The 22,391-nt window shown below is 34.8% G+C and overlaps 3 protein-coding genes across 4 annotated transcripts; 2 read left to right on the forward strand and 1 right to left on the reverse strand.

Annotated features, from left to right (window-relative positions):
• Positions 1 to 802: 802 nt before the first annotated feature.
• Positions 803 to 12,307, forward strand: LOC103485415 (probable magnesium transporter NIPA4). Of its 2 annotated transcripts, XM_008442992.3 has the most exons (9): positions 803 to 1,446; positions 1,587 to 1,643; positions 2,467 to 2,557; positions 2,640 to 2,800; positions 2,931 to 3,058; positions 3,144 to 3,281; positions 3,885 to 3,977; positions 11,600 to 11,705; positions 11,785 to 12,307. In XM_008442992.3, the coding sequence occupies exons 1-9, from the start codon at positions 1,266 to 1,268 to the stop codon at positions 11,880 to 11,882; spliced, it is 1,053 nt and encodes a 350-aa protein (XP_008441214.1). In that variant the 5' UTR covers positions 803 to 1,265; the 3' UTR covers positions 11,883 to 12,307. The 2 variants fall into 2 exon arrangements, with proteins under 2 accessions (XP_008441214.1, XP_050937933.1); XM_051081976.1 differs by having other exon boundaries at positions 814 to 1,446; positions 11,600 to 12,307.
• Positions 12,308 to 15,639: 3,332 nt separating this feature from the next.
• On the forward strand, positions 15,640 to 16,128 carry LOC103485703 (uncharacterized). The gene has a single exon (XM_008443401.2). The coding sequence runs from the start codon at positions 15,640 to 15,642 to the stop codon at positions 16,126 to 16,128; it is 489 nt and encodes a 162-aa protein (XP_008441623.2).
• Positions 16,129 to 16,587: 459 nt separating this feature from the next.
• On the reverse strand, positions 16,588 to 21,635 carry LOC103485416 (uncharacterized). The gene is made up of 7 exons (XM_051081977.1): positions 20,904 to 21,635; positions 19,553 to 20,401; positions 18,972 to 19,327; positions 18,252 to 18,463; positions 17,523 to 17,779; positions 17,223 to 17,401; positions 16,588 to 17,076 (listed from the first exon to the last, which is right to left on the reverse strand). The coding sequence occupies exons 1-7, from the start codon at positions 21,157 to 21,159 to the stop codon at positions 16,993 to 16,995; spliced, it is 2,193 nt and encodes a 730-aa protein (XP_050937934.1). The 5' UTR covers positions 21,160 to 21,635; the 3' UTR covers positions 16,588 to 16,992.
• Positions 21,636 to 22,391: the final 756 nt, after the last annotated feature.

Genomic DNA, 22,391 nt, shown 5'->3' on the forward strand with positions numbered 1-22,391 from the left:
AATTTCACTTAGTTGAGAAAAACTTGAAATTCAATTGGATTGAAAAAATATATATTTCAAGTCTTTTAAATTATGTTCATGCATGTTATTATCTATTTGCAAATAATGTAATATGTTAAATGGATGATATATTGTGTTGTTCGTAAATAAAACTGCTTATGTTATTGTAGTCACAGTTTTCTCTTGGGTTGCTTTTATTTTTAGAAGGATGCTTTCCTTGTTTGTGTTCCCTCTCTTATCCACGATGAGAAGGTGAAAGTGTAGTTTCAGTTGGTTCGTTCATCTAAGGAAAAGAAGAAAAAAAAAACTATATAGTTAAAAGTTTGAAACTCTGACCTTAATGATTCTTCGAACTAAAAAAAAGTTAAAGTATTGTCTTGGCTTATATGCTTTATCTTTCAATTTATATTAGTCTTTCTAGTTCCAAATGTCTAGATTTAGTCTTTTTTTTTCCATAAATCTAAATTAAAATTTCAATCCATAGTTTATTATTAATTTTTTATATATATAAAAAATATCTATATTAACATTTCTTTTATAACTTTGGAAAATATAGTATGTTTTATAGTAAAAATAGGGACATTTATATAAATAACACAAGTTTTAATTTTTTTTTCAATTTAGATATTTTGCTATATTTGATAAATAATTTTATTTTTTTATACTATCCTCCTTTAAAATATTTACAAGATATAATAAATTACGATGGAATGCAAGAATAGAAGGGCTAAAATGGTACTTTAACACATGATATATATATGTATATAATTTTATATATAATTTAATATTTAGTAACGAAATTTGGCTCCAAAGGCTTTTGTAACCGAGCAAAGCCATAACAGTTGATCACTTCCATGAGAGAGCAAGAGAGAGAAAGCTCATACTTTTTGTAACCATAACGCAACGCAATGCAATGCAACCCACCATCGAAAATCCTCAATCCATTCCTTTTCTCTACGCTTCATGATCATCTCTCTCCATCAATCCATAATCTCCTTCATCTTCATCACTGAACAATCCAAATTTCATCATCTTTTCCCCGCGATCCAACCCTTCCCTCTGTTTCTCCCTGATTTTCCCTCGTCTTTTTTGGTGCACCACCGCCGTTCTTTTTTCTTTCTCTCCGATGATACCTCTTTCAACCTCCTTGATTCTGATTAGCATGGCCGATTTGATGGGGCTACATTGAGTTTGCATGGATCGTATGGAATGGATGCTTTTCGATTTATGAGTTCTTATTTTCAACTGCTCCTTCAATTTCAGCCATGGCAGTTAGTGGGCCGGCTTCCAGTTCGGAGAGGCCCTGGAGTGACCCTCGCAAAGGCATGTCCAGTGATAACATCAAGGGTTTGGTCTTAGCTTTGTCTTCTAGTTTCTTCATTGGTGCCAGCTTTATTGTCAAGAAGAAAGGCCTTAAAATAGCCGGGGCTTCTGGTGTTAGGGCAGGTGATGAATGCACTTTTTTCATTATCCCTTCTCTTTTCAAACGTTTCGACTCAGATGAACGTGTGTTTTTTGGATCCATTTTGGTTGCCTTTCCTTACTGATCTTAATCTTCGTCTTAATCTTTTATCTTTACCTGGCAGGCGCTGGCGGTTATTCTTACTTATATGAACCATTATGGTGGGTCGGCATGATAACTAGTAAGGTTTCTTCAATCTACGTGGTTGCTGCTGTGTTTTAATTAAAGGCTTCGTTGAGAAGAATTATTTTGAGAATTATTGTAAGCCCCCCAAGAAGAAGTAACCACTGAAGTTATTCTATCTGTTGAGTATTTCTAAACTAGTAGATGATGAATGATACCTAAAGTATTTCTGCTGTTCTGGGCCTCGGTGGCTAATACATTGACAAGCGGATGCATTTAGGTTTTTGCTTTTGATATCAGTGTCTTTGGGAATATATTATCCATGTATACGCGTGTCTTTAGACTAAGATAACCTCTCTAAGTTCATTCCATTTTGTGGGTAGTAATCATCTGGGGGATCTAGAAAACATATTGACTTACCGGGACTAAAAGAAAAATATACTAGACTAACTATTAAGCTGACTATAAATATTAAAAAATAAATAGTTTTCTTTGTATATATTATATAAAGACAATCAAGTTGAGTGGGGCTCGAGCCCCCCCGGGCCTATGCTAAATCCACCGGTGGTAATCATTGGCTTCTGATGCTTTTTCGTTCATTCTTCTGTTCCAAGTTAGATAACGTCCTTTTCTCCCAGTTTCCTTGCTTCTTCAGTTATTCTATTTTTGTCCCTCAATTTCTTCTAGGTGGATTCTTATTTGCAAGTAAGAGAATACTAGAAAGAATTATTTATTGCATTATGATCTCCGTTTCCTTTTGCATTTCTTTTTTAAGTATTAAGCTGAGGTGTTCTTACTTTATTAAAACCTTGAGTATTAAATATTTCATCAGAAAGATATCTGTATTCTAATGGATGTATTTTTCACTTGGCACTTGCCAGTGGTTGTAGGAGAAATTGCTAATTTTGCAGCTTATGCATTTGCACCAGCTATTCTTGTAACTCCCCTTGGTGCACTCAGTATAATTATCAGGCAAGACGACAAAACTGTCGTAGTTTTTAATGCATTTTGGGATTCACTGTGTTTTGACCATTTTGTGGCATGTTTTGTGCAGTGCTGCTCTTGCTCACATTATATTAAGAGAGCGATTAAACATTTTTGGTATTCTTGGTTGTGTGTTATGTGTTGTGGGTTCGACAACAATTGTTCTGCATGCACCTCAAGAGCGTGAGATAGTATCTGTCAAGGAAGTATGGGATCTTGCGACAGAGCCAGGTATACACTAAAGGACATTCTATTTCCATTACCACATTTAAGTTTTTTTTTTTTTAGAAAAAGTCTTGTGTGAGTATCAAATATACTGACGGCTTCTCTCCTTAATGTAACACGTGCATGTTTTCTGTAGCTTTCCTTCTGTATGCTGCTTTGATGATAGCCACAACTCTCATACTCATAATACACTTTGTGCCTCGTTATGGCCAGACATATGTAATGGTCTACATAGGGGTTTGTTCTATTGTGGGGTCACTTTCGGTATGTAGTCAGTTTTTCATCTGTTTTTTTCTTCTTTTTTGTTTTTACACCAGTCTATTTAAAGTTTCTGAAGCCGCATTGACAGGTTATGAGTGTTAAAGCACTTGGCATTGCCCTGAAGTTGACATTTTCTGGATTGAATCAATTAACATATCCTCAAACTTGGGCATTCACAATGATTGTGATTACTTGTGTGATCATTCAAATGAATTATCTAAACAAGGTATCCATCTTTTTTATTTGAAAGCATTAAATTAATTATTTAACCACTTTTGCCTGTCGAGGGATCATCAACTAGTGTTCGAGTTTTAATAGTTTGGTAGTTGGCACAATATAGTTGGTTAGCTGTATAAATATATTGGTTATTGGTAGTTCCAGCATGCTGTAAGGGTTGAAGGTGGCACATTCTTGGCAAAATCCTCTTGTGCTATTTCAAAATGAACTTCTGAATCTTTTGTTATGATCAGTTGTCAGGTTGTGGGAAATAGTCACAAGTATTAAGCGATATCATGTTATAAAATCCCAAAGTTCCTGCATTGAAGCGATTGAAAGTTTTATTAGGTTTCTGGTCAGATATGCTTGATAAATGAATTACAAATTAATAAAGTTGAGCAGTGTGCCATGCGAACTTCTAAATATACAACTTCAATTATCAGAAAAATTATGGCATGATCATATTTTTTCTTATCAGACACGTGAACTGAGAATACAAACTATCAGGCTATAACCTGGAAGAGATGAAAATTTCTCCTTAATTTTAATGACCAGTCCGATTATGTTTTTAAAAAAGAATTTGAAATTTTCTGATGGTATTTTATTATTGTAGGCTCTTGATACTTTCAACACTGCTGTAGTATCCCCTACATACTATGTGATGTTTACAACATTGACCATCTTGGCTAGCATAATTATGTTTAAGGTAAAGACATTTAGCTCTTATTTTACCTTGGCTTCACAAAACATAATTGATTTCTCCCGACTGATGAATATGAGGCAATGAACACTTTAAATTTAAGATTTTCACTTGTGAGTTTGACAAATATTCCTCTTCTTTTATGCTCGTATATCTATGTGTGGGTTGTAAATTTTTAGGGAAATCAAAGTTGCTTTCGATGAGCAGCTTTTTGTTCATAATTTCAAATATCGACTCAACAGTTGTATGGTGCTGTTGCCTGATTTCATGTAATTATGGAGGCTATTAGTAAGCCAATTGTCCTGTTTGCTTATTATGTATTTATGTTTTTTCGTCTAAAAAAAATCATGTTCTTAATCAATAATGTTTTTAGGTTGGTAGTTGTCTTTTTAGATACCGTCCTCTTGTCTTGGACTTTCCTTTACTTGTTCTATTTTTTTACTCCTTTTTCTCAAATGAAAGCTAGACTGCTCTTCCAATAGAAAGGGAAAAAATTGGTCAAAAGAATGCACAAGCAAGGTAATTATTTGCTGTTGGTCTTTGAAAACATTATGTATCAAGACTCGACGAATTAAGTTCAAGGCCATTACTTCATGTGGATATGTGCGATCTAAGATAAATCCTATAGTATATAATCCTGTGAAAAGCTTTTCATATGCCTAGCATGTTTTATCATTTCTGTCAACAGTTTGAGCTCTGGGGTCGATTGAGATAGGAGGGAGGGTCTCTTTCCTTGAATCTTAATAGAATAACTAAAAGTCAGTCTCAACCGAAGCACAAGATCAATGCACCCGATAGAGGTTAAGGGAAATGATAAAAATTTGAAGCAACCTTCTCAGGGAGGCATTGTGGCAGTAACTTCTGTCTATTATATTTTGTTTAGGAACAACTGATTCTTACCTTAAAAGAGGTTTCCTTTCTTCTCATTTCAGTCAAAGGTTTCATCTTATGTAATAACTCACGAATGTAAAAGCATTCCAATTTAAATAAAAATCCTGAAAAGAACACCAGTGGCTCGGGTAGAGAACATTAAGTAGAGGCCTTCAATCCAGCTGACACAAAACAATCTCGTCAAAGAAGTTTGCAAGAAAAGATAATTAAATTCCTTACAAAGCAAGACATCACAAAACTCCCAATACTGCTAAAATCCACTCAACAAATCCTCCAGAAAAACCTGTTGCTAAAGTCTTAATTTAAAGTGAGATCCACACTTCCAAACTATAGAAATGCTGAGCCAGCCAACCATATGTAATATCCAAGTTTTATCAAACACAAAGCAATTCAAATAGTTTCCAAGACAATGGCCACATTCGACTGTGCATCACATTGTGGATGGGAAAAGGTACTTCTCTTGAGCTTCTTCTGTTGTACTTGAAAGAACTCAAGGCAGGAAGTGCCAATCCAATATCAGACAGAACTAACCTGCAGACAGTCCTCATTTTAACACCATGTTGCCTAGACACTCCAACCGTTCTCTAGCAAAAAACTGTTAGACCTCCAATCAAACTAGTTTACCAAAGAAGAAACAAACTACAACAGAATTAGTTAGGAAAGCAGTAACAAAAAGCAGTTAATAAATTAGTTAGAAAACACATGTTAAATGTGTTAAGAAAAATGTGTATAAATAGAGGATTAATGATAGAAGAAGGATATGAGAAATTTAGTAAGAAGTTGTACTTGATTCTTGAGAAGCAAGATCAAGAGCTTGTGGCAGAATTGATAACTCATCAATTCTGTGTGTTCGTTGTTACTGATATTAATAAGAGAAAAATAAATTCAGCTTACTTGGCTAGAGTTCTATCAAATTGGTATCAGAGTCGTGATCCGACAAAATGGTGCAAACTAGGATCGAAGAACGACTTGAAGTAATTGATCAAGAGATAGCACTGATGAAGAAAGAACTCGGGAAGATGCCGATCATCGAATTAACTCTGAACGATATCGCGAAGAATATGCAGACGATGCGAGCCTAGTCGGACAAACAAGAGCAGATGATGTTGATGATAATGGAAACTATAGCCAAAGACCGAACGACCACCAGCGTATGTAATGAAGAACCCAATGCGCACATGTCTGTGACAAATAAAGGGAAGGAAAAAGAAGCAAACTCCAGCAAATCGGCCGTATCGGGTCGAAGCAACTCCGACGACCGAAACGAAGGAAAAATAGAGACCGAAGAAGCCGCTGCCGACCGGAATAAATTCAAGAAAGTCGAAATGCCCGTGTTCGCCGGAGAAGATCCAGACTCATGGCTCTTCAGAGCCGAAAGGTACTTTCAGATCCATAAACTATCCGATTCTGAAAAAATGCTAGTTTCCACGATCAGTTTCGATGGCCCTACCTTGAATTGGTATCGATCTCAAGAAGAAAGAGAGAAGTTCACCAGCTGGTCAAACTTGAAGGAAAGACTATTCGTAAGATTCAGATCGAGTCGAGATGGAACAATATTGGGAAAGTTTTTACGAGTTAAGCAAGAATCCACAGTCGATGATTACCGGAATTTGTTCGACAAGCTCGTCGCACCATTGAGTGATGTTCCAGATCCAGTCGTCGAAGATACCTTCATGAATGGCTTGTTCCCATGGATAAGAGCGGAAGTGATACTCTGTCGGCCAAAAGGATTAGCCGAAATGATGGAATTCGCGCAGTTGGTCGAAAACAGAGAAATCGTGCGCAACGAAGCAAATTTGAATAACCTCGCGGGCGGGAAATATTTTCAGCAAAATACAGTAAACAACAGAACATCGGCTAACACCAACAGCGATAACAAGAAAAATACTAATTTCCCCATGCGAACTATTACCTTAAGGAGCTCTAATAACGCCGAAATTCGTAAGGCTACCAACTCAAGAAGACTACCTGACGCAGAGTTTCAGGCCCGAAAAGAAAAAGGACTCTGTTTTAGATGCAACGAAAAATATTCAGCTGATCATAGATGCAAAATGAAAGAATTACGCGAACTGAAAATGTTTGTTGTGAAAAAAGAAGGAAAGGAATACAAGATAATTGAGGAAAATGCCACCGAAGAGAAAACATTAGAACCTCTGCAAGAAGAAGAAAAGAAAAAGACCTTTGCCGAGTTATCTCTAAACTCTGTTGTTGGACTGAACGATCCGGGCACGATGAAAGTCAAAGGAAAACTCCAAGAGAAAGAAGTGGTCATCCTCATAGATTGTGGAGCCACCCACAACTTCATTTCTGAAAAATTAGTGGAATCACTACAATTACCGGTCAAGGAAACCGCCCACTACGGTGTTATACTTGGATCCGGAACAGCAGTACAAGGCAAGGGAATATGTGAAAATGTGGAAATTCAACTAACAAATTGGAAAGTGAAGGAAGACTTTCTACCATTAGAACTCGAAGGAGTTGACGTCGTACTAGGTATGCAATGGCTCCATTCGCTCGGGATAACAGTAGTCGATTGGAAAAACCTCATACTTACATTTTCTAGTGAGGGAAAACAGATATCAATAAAGGGAGACCCCAGCCTCACTAAGTCACGCATTAGCCTCAAAAGTATGATCAAGACCTGGGTTGAACAAGATGAAGGATTCTTAATTGAATGCAGGGCAGTACAAGTTCATAAAGAAAATGAACAAAGCAATACAGCAGTAACAACCATTGAAGATGGACCTCTGCAAAACGTGCTGAAACAATTCGAAGATGTATTTGACTGGCCGGAAAAACTCCCACCAAGAAGAGAAATTGAACACCAAATACACCTCAAAGAAGGAACCAATCCAATAAACGTTAGACCCTATAGATATGAGTTTCAACAAAAGGCGGAAATGGAAAGATTAGTGGAGGAAATGCTAACTTCAGGCATCATCAGACCAAGCAATAGCCCCTTCTCAAGCCCTGTACTATTAGTTAAAAAGAAAGATGGCAGCTGGCGCTTTTGTGTCGATTACCGAGCAGTAAACAATGCCACAATTCCAGACAAGTTCCCAATACCAGTGGCTGAAGAATTATTTGACGAGCTAAATGGGGCAACGGTATTCTCAAAAATAGACCTCAAGTCAGGATACCACCAAATACGAATGATTGATAAGGATATTCCAAAAACGGCTTTTCGCACTCACGAAGGCCACTACGAATTCCTTGTTATGCCGTTTGGGTTAACCAACGCCCCGGCCACTTTCCAAGCCTTAATGAATAGCATCTTTAGACCATTTTTGAGAAAGTTTGTTCTGGTCTTCTTCGATGATATCCTGATCTACAGCAAGAATGAGAAAGACCACTTAGAGCATATTGAAAAGGTCTTCCTTGCATTGAGAAAGCATACCCTCTTCGCCAATAAAAAGGAGTGCAACTTTGGCCAGAAGAAGGTAGAATACTTGGGACATATCATATCAGGAGAAGGAGTGGAAGTAGACTCTGATAAAATAAAGGCAGTTGCGGATTGGCCATGCCCAACAAATATAAGAGAAGTTCGGGGATTCCTTGGATTAACAGGCTACTACAGGAGATTTGTCCAACATTATGGATCAATAGCAGCCCCATTAACTCAACTACTCAAAAAAGGGGGGTTCAAATGGAACGAAGATGCTGAAGAATCGTTTCAAAAGCTGAAATCTGCAATGATGTCTCTGCCAACGTTAGCCTTACCCAACTTTACACTTCCATTTGAAATAGAGACTGATGCATCCGGTTTTGGAGTGGGAGCAGTACTAATCCAGGCAAAGAGACCCATTGCCTTCTACAGCCATACACTATCCATGAGAGATAGAGCCCGGCCAGTATATGAACGCGAGTTGATGGCTGTTGTACTATCCGTACAAAGGTGGAGGCTCTACTTACTTGGGGCAAAATTCGTAGTAAAAACGGATCAAAAGTCACTGAAATTCTTGCTGGAACAAAGGGTCATCCAACCACAATATCAAAAATGGCTATCTAAACTATTGGGATACTCATTTGAAGTGGTGTACAAACCGGGCTTAGAAAATAAAGCAGTCGATGCTTTATCAAGAAGACCACCAGATATACATTTAAACAGCATTTCAGTTCCATATTGGATGGACTTGGAAACCATAAAGGAAGAAGTGGAGAAAGATGAAAAGCTAAAGAAGATAGTAGCAAGCTTAAGCAAAGAAGACGAAAACCAAGCCAGCAAATTCACACTAAAGAATAGCCTCCTGCATTACAAGAATGGACTGGTAATCTCAAAAACTTCCTCCCTAATTCCAGCCATATTGAATACGTTTCATGACTCAGTAGTAGGAGGACACTCCGGGTTCCTAAGAACATATAAAAGACTAGCAAGTGAGCTATATTGGGAGGGGATGAAATCGGATGTTAAAAAACATTGTGAATCCTGCATAACCTGCCAACGCAACAGAAGCTTAGCTCTATCACCGGTCGGACTATTAATGCCACTTGAAATACCGCATCAAATTTGGAGCGACATCTCTATGGACTTCATTGATGGTCTACCTAAAGCAAAAGGATGGGATGTGATACTCGTGGTAGTAGATCGGCTTAGCAAATACAGCCACTTCTTGGCCCTTAAACACCCTTACACAGCCAAGACAGTAGCAGAAACCTTTGTAAAGGAAATAGTTCGACTGCACGGCTTCCCTACTTCCATTGTCTCCGATCGAGACAAAGTTTTTCTCAGCCATTTCTGGAATGAATTGTTCAAAATGGCGGGCACTAAACTGAAGAAAAGCACAACTTACTACCCACAGACCGACGGACAAACTGAGATGGTCAACAGGGGACTAGAAACCTATCTCAGATGCTTTTGTAGTGAACGCCCAAAGGAATGGATTCTGTGGCTACCTTGGGCCGAGTACTGGTACAACACTACTTATCAAAAGGCGCTAGGAAAATCACCCTTCCAAGTGGTCTATGGCCGTAAACCGCCAGCCCTACTATCTTATGGTGAAAGAACTTCAAATTTCTCAATAGACGAGCAATTGAAAGAACGAGATGTGGCATTAGACGCACTACGGGAGCATTTATTACTAGCTCAACAACAAATGAAACTATATGCTGACCGAAAAAGAAGACAAGTGGAATTTCAGGTTGGTGAGTTAGTGTTGCTTAAAATACGTCCATACCGACAAGCCAACTTACGAAGCAAACGGAATGAAAAGTTATCATCACGGTATTTTGGACCTTACAAAATTCTCGAAAGAATTGGTGAGGTAGCGTATAGATTGGAATTACCAACGGATGCCGCTATCCACCCTGTTTTTCATGTTTCGCAACTAAAGAGGTTCGTAAATCAGCAGTCGAATATATTGCCCACACTACAAAACATAACAGAGAAACTCGAGTGGCAGTCTCAACCGGAAGAAGCACGTGACTACAGACAAGACAAAACCGGGAAATGGGAAGTGCTAATTGCCTGGAAGAATTTACCGGACTATGAAGCATCGTGGGAAGACTATGATGAGATGAACCAGCGGTATCCTAGTCTACACCTTGAGGACAAGGTGAATCTCAAAGGGGGGAGTAATGTTAGACCTCCAATCAAACTAGTTTACCAAAGAAGAAACAAACTACAACAGAATTAGTTAGGAAAGCAGTAACAGAAAGCAGTTAACAGATTAGTTAGAAAACACATGTTAAATGTGTTAAGAAAAATGTGTATAAATAGAGGATTAATGATAGAAGAAGGATATGAGAAATTTAGTAAGAAGTTGTACTTGATTCTTGAGAAGCAAGATCAAGAGCTTGTGGCAGAATTGATAACTCATCAATTCTGTGTGTTCGTTGTTACTGATATTAATAAGAGAAAGATAAATTCAGCTTACTTGGCCGGAGTTCTATCAAAAACACCCCGTGAAGTTGGCAGGTAATTCGTGCTTATAAAGAATAGTGAATATGACATTTGGATGCCCAATGTGGTCATTCCAATTCCAAGCGTAAAACAAGAATACCTTTAAAGCACCAACATTAGGTATGGTTGAATACTTTGTTCATCATTGATGTGATGAGAAAGTAACCGTGGGTTGTTCATGAGGCTGAACATTGAACAACATTCAGTTAACATATACGATATCTATCTTGTGTGCTTTTCTAACAACTTGTCCCCTCTACTCCCTACTCTTTAACATAAATTTGGTGAAGACCTAATTTTAGGGGTCTAGCTCGGATGATATGGTTACTCCATGTAACTCGTCTTTAACCAGGTCTAGAAACTTGACTATCAGACTGACCATTTCCTTATCAAGAACATATCAATTTTCCTTCTAACAAATAATACATGGATGAAAAAGGCGCTTACTTTTACACATGATACTATATGATAGCATTAAGGAGAAACAATGGAAGATTCACATTTCTTCCACTGATATCTATAGTCTGTAACTATTCGTATCAGTGATCAATTGATAAAATTCACCACAAACCCTCATGAATTTCTAATTGTTGTTAAGTACCAAACTGTGCTTTCTCTTCTCATTCTTATTACTTTATTACCCTTTCCTTGTTGCCTTTTCCTATTTTAATCATGTGTGTACGATGTACTTGAGGGAGATCATTTGGTCGTTATTATACTTTGAACAGTGGTGAACTATATCTATTTCCTTTTTAATGTCTATTCTTAACTTTTGGGACTCATCGGGAAGAATTTTCATTGTTGATGCTGATTAACCTGTTCCTTAACTTCTTGTTAGGATTGGGATCGACAAGGTGCAATCCAGATTTTCACCCAAATGTGTGGTTTTGTGACAATTCTCGCTGGTACTTTTCTTCTTCACAGAACGAAGGATATGGTTGAGGGTGGGTCATCACTTCTTCCATTGTTTCTATCCACATCAGTTACAAAATATCTCATAATTGAAGTTTTGTTTCATTGTAGCTTCAACAGCACCATCTTTTTCAATGCGACTTTCTAAACACATAGAAGATGGTTGTGAACTCGAGGCCATCCCACTTCAGCGTCATGCATCATTGTGATAAGATTAGACATAGTCATTAGATCTGCGAATTCACTTTTATCATCATGTTACATTTCGTGCATAAAATCTTAGGAGAAGCTACGACATCCATTGGCTTTGTGATTGTCAACATTGTTGGATAAACTTGAAGGGGATACAAGCATGGTTGTGGAAGGATGGTAATCTCTTTTCTTCCTTGAAACTCCCTTTTTTATGTTGGTTTGTTAGGAACCTCAGTGTTCTATATACCATATATATATATATATATATATATATATATATATATATATATATATATATATATATTATCATTCATTGTCAATGTCACCAAGAAGTAGACTCTTTTAAGGAATCCTTGGCTTATAGAGTGGCTTGGTAGAGCAAGCTAGAAGGACCATTTTACATACTTGATTAAACTTCACTCATGGACTCCCTTTTTCTTCACTTCTTTCTTCATTTAATAGAAATTCATTCTAGCATTGCCCACTTGAAATGTACTTAGTTACCACTTGAATCTATAAATATCATCCTTGCATTTATTTAAGAATGACCCTACAAAACAATTATTAAAGATCTCAATCAACTATCATTAATTTGTTTGGATTAAAATTCATTTTTAGTCCCTAAACTTTTATAGAAGTAATAATTTAATCCAAATATTTTTGTTTGTAACAATTTAGTCTATGTACTTTTGATTTGGTTTCTTTACTTTAAACTTTGTATGATTTAATCTTTATCGTAGAAATTGAGGTAAGATTTATTGAGATTTCTTGTATAAATAGGGTAGACTTAATATATTTATAAAATACAAAGTCCACCTCATTAAATAATAAAAATTGGCATCTAATTTTGATTTTTTCTTCTTACATTGAGGATTAAGTTGTCACAAATTTGAAAGTTTGAGGACTAAGTTATCTCAAATTTACAAAAGTTAAATGGTTATATATAGTATAGTTCATGGATTAAAAAGTAATAGAGATTAATTAAACTAAAATTTTTGCCATCAATAATTTTCTTAGAAGTTGGACAGAAGTATGAAAAATATAATAATGGCCTTATTGTTTGGAATTTTACCATCCAAAATCATTGGCAGTGACAATGCACCACAAGGGGATGACTGCTAAGTTTAAAATTTTGAAAATGAAGGCATTTGGTAACTTTCTCTTTTTCCCATTTTCTGAAGTTAAACAAAAGTAAAGAAAACATCCAAAAGAGAGAACATTAGTGGTGGGTGGGGAGTGAAATAGCATCAACCCTACAAATTTATCTCAATTCATCCCCATAATTATACTATAATTATAATTATAATTATAATTAAACTATAATTATAATTATAATTATAATTATAATTATGTACAAACAATCTATTTCCCCACTCTATAAGTTTTCACTTAATACATCCAAATAACACCTTTTTTGGAACTACTTTGTCTAACTTAAATATTTTAATTATTCTTTTCCTCCTAAACTCCTAATTTTAAACTTAAATTATCATTGTATTTTCAAAACTTTCATATCTTTCAACTTTTGGTTAAACCCCTATATTAATCAAATATTATAAATAAAGTTGAATACTTTATTTAAATAAATTTCAGAGACCAAATGCTATTTCGAGCATTTTAAAAGTTGATGGTTTCAATCCAACTCTTTGTAATTGTCAAGCTCAAAATAACAATGAATAAATGAATACCACTAAATATGTATGTATATATATGTGTATATATTTTTTCAGAAAAGATTAAAAATATAACTTTGGTTAAATTATAAAAAATACTTCTAACGTTGTAGTTTACGTAAAAAAATCCGCTTTTAAAAAATTTGAAAAACATATTTATCTTTTGTTTTGAAAATACCATAAGTTTCGTAAATACCATTAAACTTAAAACAGAAAAAAAAAATACTTTCATGGATTTAAATCTTACATCAATTTTTTCACCAATAAAAATAAAAACGAAAAATTTAAGTTAAAACATAAAATTTCACAAAATTCTAAAATAAAAGTTTCTACTAAAATATACTTAACACAATAATTAATAACTAGTTAATGAAAAAAAAAGTATTTTACTATTAAACACCCCTAACGTATGAAAGTACCAGCTTCAAAAATTTCAAAATTACTTTTAAATTTAAAAAAAATTAAAAATAAGAAAACTTTCCTAACTATAACAAACCCTTCCTATAACAAAGTCGACCAAGTTAGCAATTTTTTAAATATTACAGGTTTGTCCTTCCATCTTTTCTTCTTTCTATGATTTTTCGTCGTACTCTTCTTTTTTAGCTGCGATTTCTTCTATTTTTTTCGTTTTTAGATTTAGATAACCAAATATATTTCTTTCTATAGTTTTTCTTGCTTTTCTCTCTTTCTTCTGTCTTTCTTCCTCTTTCTTTTTCGTTTTTTTTTCATTCCTACATGCATCGTCTTTTTTTTTTTTTACATTTAGATTAGGTAACCATCGGATGATGTATAAAGAATATTGAAAAAAATTGTTTATACCAAATTTTGGAAATAAAAATTTGGGTAGCCAAATCTAAACGATCCTCTAGTCAAATCTTGTTATAACCGATTAGATTTGGAACCCCAAATCTAAATGATGATCGTGTAGCCAAATCTAAATCTAAACGAGTATACCAAATTTTGAAGGAAAAAATGGTTTACATTTAGGGTAAACGGTACATAGTATAACAAATTAAACGATAAAATTGGAAAAACAAATCTAAACGATCGCGTTACCAAATATATTACGCGAGCATTATTGACGATCCAAATATATTACGTGAGCATTGTTTACAGTGTATTTTTGGTATTTTACACGTTAGGCATCTCGTCTTTCTTCATTTTCAAAATTGTTTTATAAATAATTTGACGCATTTTTATATTTTTGAAAAGACCCCTGAAAATCATCTTAGCACAAACAAATAATACTATCGTACTACTTTGTTTTTTAATTTTTTTTCTCTCCTATTTTCTTTAGTACAAATAAATTTGCAGCTTCAATAAGGTATATTGATTCTGAGAATCAAAAGAATAATAGCATTAAGAGACTTTTTTTAGTTAAATATTTTGATGAAGTTGTATGTTAATAATTAAACATGGTTAGCAGCTAAATTCATTTTTTCTTTTTTGACTAATTATTATTTTGTGGAGAAATATTTAATTTAAAAATTTGTGAAAATTTATAAAATTTTGTGTTTTAACTTTAAATTTTTATTTTTATTTTGGGTGCTCAAAAATTTGACGTGAGAATGTTTTTGAAACAAAATTTTAATGATTCCATCTAGAATGAATGATAAAAGTAGTTTTGAACCACTTTTAAAAATTTAACTACATCTTTAAACATTTGAAAGTTTATAGATATTTTTTATCCAAACTAAAATTTTAAGAGACATCTTTAAAACTTTATAGCCTATGATTGAATTTAATTTAGGGTGGATTGAAGGCCATATCTTGAAGTACTTCATAATGCAAAAAGTGATGGCCACCTGCCCTTCAATGCCTTTTCTTAAATTGGAGGAATGACAATTGACAAACAAGTTTGCTTCATATGGATGTAATTACTTCCATTTGTGATGTGAACTTATCAAACTCAAAATCATTTTTTTAGTTGTAGTGATATCCTTTTCCCAATCTCCTTTGTCAACTCCATGATTTAGTCTTTTTTGTTTTATAAACAATCTCAAACCCCAACTTAATCAAATCCTTTTCAACCATTTTTCTCATCTCTTCTTTCCCCAATATTTTCAATTTGCTGATCAAATCAACCTCTAAATCCACAGCCATGGAAGCTCAAGAAAACTTTAGCTTCCAACCCATCAATGGCAGCTTCACCCCCATTACTGAATCACCTCCTCTTGCATCAAAATCAATTGACCACCACGAGAAAGAAGATCAAAGCGATGGAAATATTGATTGTTCTTCGGAAATAAGAAGTAATGGAGGTCATAGAAAGATCAATTCTTGCTCAGGCGACAGCAGAAGGACTAATGAGATAGCAATTGAAAGCGATGATGAAGAAGATGAGAAGATGGATATGTTGTGGGAAGATTTCAATGAAGAATTAATGAAGAATTTGAGTTCCAGATTTGGGTCTCGTCGGTTGCCAGAACTTGATGACTTGGTGGAGTCAGAGGAAGCAATGGAAGATGGCAGCAGCAGCGGGGCGATGCTGTCTGCAAGGATGGCGAGCGTGGTGGTGATAATGAAGGTGCTGAAGAAGCTTCTGTTTTTACATAATTTTCGCAGGAAGCTCAAAGCTCGGACATGGTGATTGGGAATTAAGGATTCAAGAAGTTTGGTATTTGCTGTGTGTTTTAAAATTTTGGGATAAAATAAAGATGAATTTGTTTGGTTAATAGGATACCTCCTTTCCAATTTCCATATATACATTGTGAATAAGTTGAAAAAGGAAGCTATCCTCTCTTAACGATATGTGTATCATTCATCCATGAGGTAATGTAAATATAGTCACACTTGAACATGATTTGTTATATCTTTGAGTTCTAAAGTTAAGAATATCAAGACTTGTCGCCAAGAAAATACCCCAAATAGTGATGAGAGATTTTGTGAGATGTGTATAGTGTAGTTGGCAATTCCAAATACACATAAAAAACTAAACTGCCAAAACGAATGGAACGGGATTTTGCGATCAAAGATTACACCACCATATAGAAATGAGATTTCAAACTTGCAAAAGCATCCAACAGGTATAGAATAATGAAACACAAAATTTTCTTCAAATGAACTTCATAATCAATCGGCTTGTGAGACATAGTATTACACAATTTATATTGTCATAGAAATGGTACAAATGAATTTGAACTCTCTTACCTCCAAATGAAGCAATGAATAGAAAAGTAAAATTGCCATTAGTAAAACAATAGTGCAGCTCCCAGCCTTCCTCCATGGAGATGTTAAGTAATAACTGCATCTTCAACTCTGTGCTTGACAATTTGCTGGTATAAGATGTTCAAAAGTTTGTAAACCTCAATAGCAAAATTTGGTTTAGGACTGGCAGCTTTGTCCATCACTGTTGGACCAAGGACATACGTATATACTCAGTACTCAACAAGCACTCGATGTGTATTGCCAAGCGAATTATGTCAAACCAGCAACTGTAACAATATATAACACATTACTCCATTGCATTTTTATGAACAATTCGCTTCTCATCTGACCTATGACGAAATAATTTCGCTATTTTTCTTCGTTCGCAATCCTGCAAAAACAGGTTGAAGAAATTGTTAATACTATAGGTTCCAAATTTTTAGTATCCTTTTCCTATGTTTCAACTGAGCAGTTTATGGATCTTCTGTGATTGAGATTATAGTGAACATGGAAAAGATATTCCGAAGATTTGCTCACCTTGAACATATTAAGATAAAAAGGCTTTCCAGGATTCATCCTTCTTAATTTTTGGTATGTGTATGCAAAACTTAGTTGATCTCGAGGTGTAAATTTGTCGACCTCATTGAACCATAGACAAGAGAATAGATTAGACATTGGAGTGTGAGCTCTAATGATGAAAGATCCTTCAGGCACATCTGCATTTGTGGACAGGAAAAGAAAATGTCAACGACACAAGAATGAAGCAATGGGGGTAAATAATAACATGCAAATTACTTCAGAAAGAGAAGGAAAAAGAAAAAGCTCTTGACAACATACTGCTGGGAAGAAGCTTATTTACGTCTGATGCATTAAACCTCTTCAATCCATCAGCTTGGTAAAAGGAAAATTGTTGATCTATGATAGTATGGTTATACTTGTTTAATCTCTTATTCTGAGCCACCTCTTCCCATACACAATGTCTGTCGTAGTGATTTGAAATTGCAAATTCATAACCCTTTCGCCACAAGAAGTATTCCAAAATTAGCAGAGGGTCATATTGAAGCCGTAACTTACTATCCAACCAGATTGAATACCTGAGAAAAATTTGCAAAATATTAGACACAAGTTTGAAAATGCAAACCCAGTTTTCCAAAGACCAATTCCACAAAAAATTCCAACGACCAGCATTTGGAATAGGTAACAGAAGAATATATTGTTGGAAATCAAGGAATACACAAGCATATTAGATCTTAAAAATAAAATCTCCAATTGAAAGCACATTCAGACAAAGAGCCTACAACAACCTACAAGAAATCTGGAAAGAGTGAAGAAGGTTAATCTCTAAGTGAAGAATAGAAAGAATCCTACTTCTACACTGAAAAATCCAGGCGTTCTCTTAAATAGCAAGTTCCATTATCAGAGAAAGCATTTCTAATATAAAAAATACTTATATATTTTACTTAATAAAAATGAAATGGAAAGAAAAAAGATGAAAAAAAACCCTCTAAAGCTTATGGTAATTGTTAAGGATATCGAGAACCATGTTCAAACATTGTTATATCTCACCTTGCGGAAGGAAAAATTCGATGTGGCAATAATTTTGGTATTTTCCCAACTCTTCTCATATCAGTGTACGGTAAATTTTTAACCACAATAATCTTCCATAGCCCAATAAAACCCATTCTATCCACTGTTTGACCTTCCGATGAAAGAGTCTCCAAGGTAAGTTCATCCATAAACATGACAAAGCAGACATTTTTTCTTGAGAAACGAGTAACCTGAAACAAAGGCAAACTAGACTCAACTACAGTCTGCCGTAAAACATTATACGTTCGTGTATAATATGGAACTTTTAAGAGCAAATTTGCATAAATTTTTTACTTGCATACATACATATACATATGCAAAATAAGGAGAAGAAATTCACGAGCGAAGAAGAAAAAAAGCAATGGAAGAAGCAAAATATAGGAGGTGTAAATAAAGAGAACATTGAGTAAAGCTTGATGACCCTAAAAATCTCAAAAGGAACAAAATAGTCATCAAGTTTCCTTAAAAGCAGTTCAACAGCATGGTTTTCCAATTCTGTGTTATGTGACCAATAACATATATAGCATGAGACAATCAAATAAAATGGATAAAGAAATTGTAACTTTGAAGGCAGGAGAAAAAAATTCGTTGTAGAATCAGAACTTGTGATCTTTCCATTTTACATTTTAACTCCCTCTAGGTTGATTTAGAATAAACATTAGACACAAAGTCCTAACTAGAAAGAAAGGAAAACTATACCGTTTTCCCAGTAGGTGACCTCAGGTGGTCTGAATTCCCGAAAATACAGGAGATCACGGCAATGTGACATGTACTGACATAATTGGAATCATCTTCTGTCAGATCAAAACCTGTACTTGAGAAACTTTTAGGACCTTTCACAAAGCCACAATTTATCTTTTGATCCTGAGCATAAAATGATGTCTCTCGTTCTTGCAGAGTTTGATGCCCTGCAAATCTAGGCATCCATTTTTCTTCATTACTTGGATCTTGTTCTGTGTCAGTGTATTGCAGGGTGAATCTAGCAAACTTTTTACTTTCTATAGGTTCAGTAATTTGTGCAGTAGAGTTCAAGAACTTCATCTCACACGATGAACCTGCCAGTTAGAGTATCAACATATCATTTTAAAGAACATTTTTCTCAGATCCTATTGAAAAAAAAAGTACCGACGAAAAATGTCATTCAAGTCACCGATGCATAATACTAAAGATAGGCTATACTATATACATATTGAGATTTCTTGTCCCATATGCATATGAATCTAGAAAGAAACTGTTTTGCATATGATCCATTAAACCCTCTAATTTTTACATGGCAGTACCTGAAAATTTTCGATGCTTTGGCTTCTTTCTCGGATCTAATTTTGACCTCTTTGTATGCTGACCATTAGTGACAGTAACATGTTTAGAGTTTTGATTAGCCTTATCAACATTTTGGGAACTTGACGTATAATCCTCATCAAGTGAATGGTTGGAAGTCTCAACATCATCCTCTTGCTGATACTTGGTTTCTCCATCATCCACATTGAGGGATTTTCCATTGTCATCATTGTGGGGGTTTTCATTTTCAACAAAATTAACTGATTTGCCAGAATCTTCCTCTGTCAAACTTGTTGAATCAGAATGGTCCCCTTTCTCACGCTCTGTGTCATCATCTTCTTCCATAGCATGATTTTTACTATCACTTCCATTTCCATACTCATCATCTGTATCAATAGTGTCATTCCAATTTTCCGAATCATCATCATCCGATAACTGGTTGTCTTCATTTCCTTCTTTTTCCAATTGACCCGAGGTTTTTACTGAAGCCTCATATTCAGCTTCATACTTCCTCAACTCCTTACGACCAGCTTCATTATATAGTCCAATGTCTTTCCTATTTAAACTGTTTTGAGAATGTTCAAGAGATGGTTCTCTTTGGTCCTCACTAACTTTCACTGGAACATCACCCTTTTCAGTAGCCTTATTGATAGTAGCCATATGGTCCACCACATCCTCATTGTAATCTTGGTCCCTTCTCCTATCATCCCCATCCCAATACCTCGAATCACGCCCATGCTTAACTAAACCATTACCAAACCTGACTTTGGTTGTTTCTGTCCGAGTAACATTCGCAAGGAAATCAGGGTCGTTCTTTAAGGCATCATCCTCAACGTTGGAGTTACTAATCTCTGCATCAATGCAGTATGAATCAGTTAAAAGGCTACCTATATTTCACAAGGACTTCTGTAACCAGAAAATAAACAGACACCAACCAAATGACACAAACAAAAATAATTAGAGCAGCAAAATACGTAGGTAAACAAACAAACCACTATTCAGACTATTTGACATCCGGATTACACATAATTTCGCAAAGTAATTCTCTGCAACAAACCCATTCTAGATTGAGGGTGATAGAAAAATACTAATTTCAAAGTGCCCAGTAGGTATTTTCAAGTCGGGGGAAAATAGAAAGGCTTGCCACGAGCGTGAGGACCGACTGATATCAATTCCAATGGAAGATTGAACTAAATCCATTGAACTGGAAAAAGTAATTTCTAAATCCCTAACATTCGAAATCCAAATCTGTACTGCATGTTATTGCATTCTCTTTTTCCTAGCTTCTTGTAATGTTTATCTCTCCACCATAAACTAAAAAAAATTAAAAAATAAGGAGAAATTAAAACTGACCTTTGGTGTCTCTCAATAAATAGTAATAAGCTAAAACGGTGACGACAAGAACAAGCGAGAGAACAAAGACAATCGCCCCAACGGAGATCCCTCTACCCTTATCGGACCGAGCAGCTCTACGAGCCCTAGCCTGCTTATAAGCCGCAGACCGAATTCCAACCGCAACGTGATCAGAAACGCCATTGTTGGTTGAATGAAGCGCATCATGTGAGCGTGGTCCGTACCTTTCCGTCCCCGACTGCCTGTGCTGCGCCATTTACATATTCAATCATCAAACCCCAGCAAGAAAGCGCTTCTGTTACTCGAAAAAGGAAGAGTTGAAGTTCATTCTTCGACTCTACACAATTGGGTTAAACAAAGATCACAAGAAATCGGAGAAATGGAGGTGTATCACGAGTAACTCGACAGATCTGAGATTTGAGAGTGATTGATATGAACAGAATTAGTTGAGTAATATGAATGGTAAATGGTTTGTGTTTGAATTGAAATGTTTATGGAAGAGTACTCTCACGAAACTCTCTGGAATCGTTGAATTCAATCCAACAATCAACCAAATCTAAACTCTAAATTGTGTTTTTGGAAAAACATTAGGCTAAATAATCGCATTCATTCAAATATTTAGTTAGATTGTAAATTAATGAATTTATTTCTTCCCTAAATCTAAATCCCCATTTTATTATAATATTTGATTAAAAGAAAACAAAACAAAACAAATTCTCTAAAGTTACTAAAAAAGGAATAATTGAGGTCTCTAAAGTTTGTTGGTAAAGTTTATATACCAAACAAGAGATAATGAATCATATTTCAGATTTGCTTTAAATGAAAATAGAGAATGAGAATGAGAATCCATGTTTTGTTTCAAAGAAGAAAGTTTTTATCACCAAATTTTTTTTAATTGGTCTACAAATTTATAGATAATTCCAAATTTTCATCTAACTAAAGTTAAATATTTTATTAAACTAAATTTTAAACTTTCACCTTAAATTAGTTAATCATTAAGTAGGGCAAGGAGTTATATTATAACTTTTTTTTGAAAAATACATACCATAAAGTAAAATAGATGTCGAACAAAGATATAGATAAGAGATGAGGAGTTTGAATCATAGATATTTTAGTTGCTAATGTAATTTCATCAATTTTTAAACCCTAAATTTAGGTTAAGGATTGCAATTTTAACCTTACGATAAGTTGAGACACATAAGTTTTTCACCGTAGAAAACTAGCAAGCTTTTGAAAAATTATTCGATACATTTTTCTTGGTCCATCTCGGAGGAGATCAATATCAAGACTTAGAAAAATTTTGCTTTTCTTAATTTATTGATTGGACCTTTCCAGTACATCTAACCATATTCATAATTTACTAATTTTTTATGTAATCTTATGCTAAATTCTATATTCCTCCAGAAAAAAAATTTTAAATTCGGTTATCATTATTAAATATTCTAACAAATTACAACATGGTTAAAATTGATACAACATTTTTAAATT

Source organism: Cucumis melo, chromosome 3 (genome assembly GCF_025177605.1).
Source record: "Cucumis melo cultivar AY chromosome 3, USDA_Cmelo_AY_1.0, whole genome shotgun sequence".
NCBI lineage: Eukaryota > Viridiplantae > Streptophyta > Magnoliopsida > Cucurbitales > Cucurbitaceae > Cucumis > Cucumis melo.